General features: G+C 44.9%; 1 protein-coding gene across 1 annotated transcript in view; it reads left to right on the top strand.

Annotated features, from left to right (window-relative positions):
- Positions 1 to 325: 325 nt before the first annotated feature.
- SNRNP70 (small nuclear ribonucleoprotein U1 subunit 70) overlaps positions 326 to 7,759 on the top strand; it is a 55,036-nt gene continuing 47,602 nt past the window's right edge. Inside the window, exons 1-2 of the mRNA XM_085616267.1 lie at positions 326 to 524; positions 7,038 to 7,193. Of these exons, the coding sequence (XP_085472393.1) occupies positions 7,047 to 7,193 (147 nt within the window). The 5' untranslated portion in view covers positions 326 to 524; positions 7,038 to 7,046. The remainder of the gene's footprint in view (positions 525 to 7,037; positions 7,194 to 7,759) is intronic.

Genomic DNA, 7,759 nt, shown 5'->3' with positions numbered 1-7,759 from the left:
CTTTTCGCACCAAAACCCGCATGGTCAGAGAACAATCTGGATTTGTTTTCCGATAAATAACCGCAGGTTTGACCTGCCGATATTTTTCTTGAAACTTATTTTTTGCCCCCAAAAAACAACCCACAGCTGACGAAGTAGTAGTCTATTTACGATTGTGTAACAGGGTTGAACCCACCCCAAGACACACCCATTGGGTAATAAGCCGCGCCCTTCTCGAAGAATCCTCCCAGTGCCTGGCTGTGCTTGGGAGGAGGGGAGTCTTTTCTCTCCTGCCTTCTCGAGAACTCTTTTCGATTGCGCAAGACGTCTCTTTCCTGCTCGCGAAAGGACACTGCGTGGCGCACGCTCAACTGTAACGTGTCCTTCCGGTGGCGGACGAATTCCAGTCCGACGTAGGACGGCGCGCGGCCTGTGGCCTGTCCTTTCTTTCTTGCTGCTGAAGATCCGGAGCGAGAACGCAGCCGGGGCTGGAGCGGAGAAGGCGCTCCGCCTGTTAAGGCCCGTAGTGGGGTCGTCGCCACTAGGTAAGGAGAAGTACTTAGGCATTTACATGCCAGCCTAGAGCTTTGGGGCACGGGGAAGGCCTTAGAGCCAAACGATAGGACAAACGTGGCCTTCGCGAGCGTGCAGTGTCGTATTGTAGTCCCCGGACTGCTTCAAATCCGGATTCACGCACCTACTAAGGGAGCTTGCCGTTGTTCTCTATTTGCATTTATCGCGCTTCTTCCTGATTTTTTTTTTTTTTTTTTTTGTAATTGGCGTTGTGCAGCGAGTCCCCTTGTGCCTCGTTAAAAGAGAAGCCCGGATCTCTCCAAAGACGCGTGTTTGTCTGTTTGCTCGAGTGTACTGATATTGCGGGAGGCGAATCGCTGCTTCCCGTTTGCAACGCGCGGGGTTTCTACCTAGTATGCGACTGCACTCTTAGTGCCTCCTCCTTTTCCGATACATAGTGGCCGTTCCCCGGTGGGCCGGCTGCTGCCTCCCACCAACCAAACAAATCCGTTTAGCGCGCGCATGATATGTCTTTGTTCCGCTGCTAGGTTAACCTAGTTAATCAGCGCTTGGTTTGCCGAGAAGTTTGCCTTATCGGGGGCAGTTTAAATACAATGTGTTCCACTCAACTTGTCCTATGGTCTGTTTGGCCATTTCTGTCGCCCCGCCATGGAAGTGCGTGTGATGACCACTGCCTCCCTGCCAATAGTAGTTTGTTGTAACTGCCATTATTGGCAATCTCGTTATTACGGAACACCGTTGGCCAGATTTACAGTCCTGTGATTAACATCGGCTCTACTACATCCGTCATTCACTGAAACTTCTTTAATCTATATGTGCATCCGTTCTTCAAGTGGATGCTGAGAGAAAAAATCAGCACACAGTTGCGCATTCCGTATTGCTGCTGTTCGAACACTCGCGAGCAGCAAGCGTGCCCTCTAGACTCCCTTTGACTGGTCCGTCTGGCTACTGCATTGCTCCTTAGACAGACCCCCCAGGATATAGCGGCATGGATTCGCAAATTTAGCGGCACAAATATGGAAATTTAGCGGCATTTTTGCGGCACTTTATTTTACTCATAATCCATTCATTTTCAGCCTTAAATCAATGGAAACTCTTTTAGCACAGTATTCTACTTTGAATAGGCAACCTGGAATATGGAACACTGGAAGCAGCTCACAGGTGAAGGCTGTTATCCTTTGGAAATGCAATTCTCCATTCCTGGTCCCATCAGCCCCTCGGACAGACTCCCATCTAATCCCCGCGCTGCACTCATGTTATGAGAGCAGCGTGGAGATTAGCCTGAGCGGGCTGGAAAGACGCTCCGCTCAGACCAGGTTGTCTGTGGGATTTCTCCAGCCTGGCTGTTCAAGGCAACTGGGCTGGAGATACCTAAGAACGCATGTGTGTTTGGCCGGCCTGAGACTGCCAGCCAAACACATATGCTCACTCTGGGAGTGCCCATAGCGCTTCTCCTCCCCCTCCCATGCCTCGGCCCTGCCCCTCCCTACAGCTCTGGCTCAGAGCCTGCAAATGAAAAATAAAACTATGCTAGAACATAGTTTCATTTTTCATTTGCAGGCTCTGAGCCAGACAGTGGGGCGACGCTCTTCTGCCATTGCGGAGGAGCCGCCGCTGAAGTGCAATTATTGTGATCGGCTGCACTGTCCGTTCTGCACCTGGAGCACCCAGTTAAAAGTGTGCCAACAAGTGACATCAAGACGATTAACTTCTTGCCACTACTTACCCTTATAAGATCAAAACCAGATGGAGGTGCAAATATGCCGATCGATAGCATGGGTTGGATTGCAAAGGTTCTGCACTATTTTGCTGCAACCACAAAACACTTTACTGTAGATTTTCCTATTTCCAGTTGTACTCAATACTAGCAGATTGCTTTACAGGTGGCTTCATATGCATCAAAATAATTGCTATAGCAGGTTTGCATTTTCATTTTTGAGAGGGAACCACTCAGAATCGACCTTCTCACAGTTTCCCGGTGTCTGCCCTCTTCCAAGGCATCATACAAAGGAAGCTTACAGCTGCACTGCCTTTAAAAGATATCTTGTAGCAAGATCATAAATCACAGTCAGCTTGTCACAGGCACAGGTGTAGAAATTTACTTTTCACTTTCTAGAGATGGGTTGTACATTTCCGATTTTGCACGCACTTTTGTAAAAATTGCGCGGCATTTTTACAAAAGTGCCGATTTCGCGGGCACTTTAGTAAAAATCGCGGCATTTTTACAAAAGTGCCAATTTCGCGGCAAATCGCGAAATCCTGGAGGGTCTGCTTAGAAGTGGTTCCCATTGAATGGCTCCGTGCGAGCCGTGCCCTTCCCCTCGTGGGCGAGTGTTTTCATTTGGTTATCAAGCGACTTTAGTTGATGTAGTTATTGCGTTCGGGATTTGCTGTACGTTTCCATTCCACCCTTTGGTAAGGCGCGTGTCGTATATCTCTGATATTAATCTGCATGGTTTACACCCCTCCTGCCCCCAACACACATTTGGGAGTTGTATTCTTTGTTGGTAAACAGTATTGTTGCACTGGTTACCTTCTGGGTCGGAAGGTATCGGAACACACACACAGCCTTGCCGTACGCCCCTAGGCGCTGACAAAAGTAATGAACCAGCATTGGCATAACCAATAGGTCTCGCTTTTGGGACCTTCTTAGTATTTAGTTATGCAGCACAATATTCTTGGTGCAACAACTGTTGCATGGCTAAACACTTAAAAGGTCCCAAAGGCGAGACCTATTGGCTATGGCATTGCTTGTTTTATTAACTCATGCAGTGAAACGCGGCATGTTGCAGGGCTTCTCCGAACAGTTTGGAAATTGACTAAGTCTGGCTATGATTTCAAAACTCATAAGTTAAGGTACATGTCACTCCACTGCCAGACAGCACTTTGAGTATAAGATATTAATGGTCACTGCCACATAATGAAGGTCATTTGAGGTATGTCTTGTGCAGCATATTGCCCCGTACTGGAAAGAGCATTTGACATTTGTGCTGTAACACTGCGGCCATTTTGTCCCAAACAGCAACACTGCTTCACAGCACATTTTGGGGGGGGGGGCTGAAGTGCACAAAAACAGGCAGGATGGAATTAGTCGAGCTGTCTGAATCCTGTTGGCGGTCCGACACCTCCAAATCCATCTTCAGTAGGAGAGATGCAGGCCTCCCGGTGCCCCCCCGCGCTCTCTCTACCCACATCACAAGGCCCAAGAGGTAGATGTGTGCCGGCGATGAGACCCATTTTCGCTCAATATTGCACGCATCGTGGAGCATCTTAGGATAAAAAAAAGCTCCATTGCCTAATCCGAACACAGTGTGCTGCTTCCAGCGTGGCTGAGGAAGTGGAGTCCAGAAAGTGGCCAGACTGACTGATCAGAGAGAGAAAGTTGTTTACAGAGATATTAATAACGTATCAGTACTGAGCGGAAGCTAACACGGGGTAGTGCAAGCCTGAGTGGAAAATGTTCTGAGCTCCAATAAAATCTGAAACTGGAGTAAATGAAGAACAATTAGTATAAGAGAGAGTGTAATCATAAATTAAAAATGTGTTTTTTTTTTTTTGTGGTTTCTTTTTTGTGAATGCGTAGGAATAAGGAAGGTGGGGCAGAGAGCCCCATTGATGCGAGAGAGTGACATGAAGCATAAGAGGGGTGGGAGGGCGAAGGGCAACTTGAAATGACATGCATTCCCATGAAGTGCTTCACTAAAAACAAAATGTTCCTGGAAAGTCTGCACTAGGGGAAGAATAAAAGCTGCAAATGAGATGGTAAACAGGCTATGCTACACAGGCGGGACAAACACAAGCTTCTCGGGCTAAATAAAAACCAGCATTGGCCGCACGGCCGTGAAAACGAAAGTAATCGCGATAGCGGGACGCGCTGTGTGGTAAGCACGCGGGTAGTGCACGCGAAGCTGTGATTGGCGGTTGCGCGTGTGAACGCAAGCGGTGCACTTTGGAAACCTGTATACTAAATGTCTCCGAGCAGCGCATGCGCTGGCTCGGGCGAGACCTAAAAACGACCGCTGTAGTGTAAACCGGGTTTGCCGTCTGCTTACAATGTGATAATGATTCGAAAAAACCAATGGCTGAAAGTGTTTTTTTCTTGCATACCCTCTTTAAAAAATTAGTATTAGGACTTTTATCTGTTTTAACCTGCCACGAAAAACAGAGGGCCCTGTAATGACTGATCTTCTCGTAATTAATCTAAATAACTGGCAACTCTGAACACACTTATCAATTCAGACCTCGCTGATATGTTATCCCTTTTAAAAACGTAACCGTTACGTGATCAGTGTGGTCCTTCATTTTTATTGGAAATGAGAGTGGGACTTCAGCCCATTCCATCTCCACCTGAACACACATGCACTTTGACACCCACTTCCAGTCAGGAAGTGAACTTAATTGCCCATCTGTAATAAAAAAAAAATCAGATTTGTTTGGTTTTAATAATCCGGTTTGTGTACGTTATTTGAATGCTCTTTATTAGCAGTTCTCTCCTTTTCAACCCAGCGCTATTACACGTCAGACCTAAAAGGCGGCCAAAATGGACACAATTGTGTACTCGTTAATGACAAAAATTAGGCGTGTTATAGTATTGCTTTGTTTCGGGCAACCTGGTGATCTAGCATAACAATGTCTAACATGCATCTGTTTAGATCACATAGTCAAATGCTTAATCAAGAAATTGAATTATTCCCATGTAAACATTTCTAGTGTCTAAAAAGAAATCTAAGCAAGAACCCCAGTAAGACGTGTTTTATCATGGGTGATTCGTTTCTTCGTTGTTGCAAATGCTCCCAGGTCTTTGGCTTGTAATTTCTCTTCTCTGCAGGTGACTTTTATCTGAGTTGCTACTTAATGTTAATTTGCTCTAGATGCATCATTATGTACTCGTCACTGGTTTATGTATCATAATTGCACCCTGTTTGACAGTAACTGGTCCAGTTTGTCCCCTATGGTGCCTTGTCTGCCCCACGATAAATCGTTATTTTGTGAGCACAGAGGTGATCTAGACAACTGTCACTGAGTAGGCAGTTACCTGCCTGTAAATGTATGCATGTCCCACCCACACCGTTTTTGTTTAAGTTTATCGTGGGATATTCCGTTGGGGGGAGCTATCCTGGAGTACGCTTAATCCTTGGAGCACCAAAATAATATCCATGAGATTGATGATATTGGTAGTATCCGTCCCGGGATGCTCATGCCATGTAAGGATGATAATCATCGTGAATCAACTTCAATCAAGGCTTCACCACGTTTAATTATAAAATCGTCATTTTATTGCTCGTTTGTATGAATTGTGAAACCAGTGATTTCCAATATTCAAATGCATGTATTATGCTCAATCGCCTTTGATACAGCATGTTAAAATTTCCAGTTTCTTGTGAAAAATGCTAAATATCTAACCCAATGCAAGTATTCAAGAACATTATCAGGATTTACTCCCTGATGGACTAGTCCATCATATCACTCCGGAGTTACCAACCATCTAAAGCCTAAACATTCTTCGTGTTCGCTGCTTTTAGCCTTTAACTAGTACAGAAACACTAACGTACCGCCGATCTTCCTTTAATCAGATGCAAACACTGCACCTTCCGTCTGTTTGTTGAAAATTACATCCCTTTCACCTTTCCACGTGATACGATCGTTTTGTAACCCTCGTCATGACCAAACCCACCTAAGTGGCTATTTGACTCAACTCATCAGTGTTAACTTCCCAAGCATACAACTTACTCTCATCATCCACCCCCCTACTGCCTGTTTGTGAATGTGCCCACGTGCCTGCTATTCACTAGCCCACATCCGTAACCATGAATTAAATTTAAATACCCCGCCCTTCCCTGGATGTTTATTCAAATGCAATATTTATACAAGGGGCCTGTTCACCAAAACATGAATATGAGCAATGCGGTTAAAACAGTATTCGCATTTCCCAATGCATCAAATGTAACACAGATGTTAGATAATCAACAAAATTTAGTTGAGTAATGATGCCCGTGGTTACTCTTCAAGTTCAGTTAGTATAGTCTTGGGTGCTGGGTCAAAGTAGGATGACTAAAGAACAATTGAAAATGTATGTATGTCCCGCACACCATTTTCGTTCAAGTTTATCGTGGGATATACCGTTGGGGGAGCTATCCTAGAGTACGCTTCATCCTTGGAGCACAAAAATAATATCCATGAGATTGCTGATACTGGTAATATCAGCCCCGAGATGCTCATGCCATGTAAGGATGATAATCGTGAATCGACTTTATTGAAGGCTTCAAATGCATTGAATATTGGAAATCACTGGTTTCACAATTCATACAAACGAGCAATAAAATGAAGATTTTACAATTAAACGTGGTGAAGCCTTGAAGAAAGTTGATTTACGATTCTCATCATCCTTACATGGCGTGAGCATCCCAGGACTGATATTACCAATATCAGCAATCGCATTAAAGTTACCTGCTTGTGACCTCAGTGTTCTTGTGATAATTTTTGTTGTTAAAGCTGTGAAATGAATGGTATTTCTTTTCCAACAGATTTCCACGATGACACAGTTCCTACCCCCAAATTTGTTGGCTCTTTTCGCACCGAGGGACCCTGTACCGTACCTGCCGCCGCTGGAGAAATTGCCACACGAAAAACACCACAACCAGCCGTATTGCGGTATTGCTCCTTACATCAGAGAGTTTGAGGTACAAGTGTTATAATCGTGCTGTTTCTTGCATAAAATCTATGCTCAAGGGCTGTCCTTTCTACTCCGTTATCTTCACTCAATGACTAGCCTACATTACAAAATCATGGAATGACTGGTTTTGACACTTGGTATTTTATGAACACTTTCTTGAGTCACAAAGGGTTTCAAATTCATATTAATTTTTATAACTTTTCAACATCTAGCTGCTGGTTTCAACAAACATGTTTTTGTGTTTTTTAACGTGGCCCCTTTTGCCTAACCCGCTAAGTCAGCACCCTTTCCCTCCCCTCTCACGTACTTCGCTGCCTGTACCTGAGCCATGCATTTTAGGTTGGTTGCATCCCTCCGCACATCTATTTCGTGCCCCAGGGTGCCCCGATGTAGTGTAGCCCCTCTTTGGTTGGAACCATTTTTTTTACCATTTATGAGCCACAGTGGCATAAATAGCCCGGGCTTCGATCAAAGATGTATAGACTTTATCCGAAAATACACATATCGAAGAAAAGTTTTGTTTAGTGCGATGGGAATTAAAGTAATGTAAAAAACGATACAGCTGTGCATCAC

This window comes from Triturus cristatus, chromosome 7 (assembly GCF_964204655.1).
Source record: "Triturus cristatus chromosome 7, aTriCri1.1, whole genome shotgun sequence".
In the NCBI taxonomy this organism is placed as follows: Eukaryota; Metazoa; Chordata; class Amphibia; order Caudata; family Salamandridae; genus Triturus; species Triturus cristatus.
This window is presented reverse-complemented; position numbering and strand designations above follow the sequence as displayed.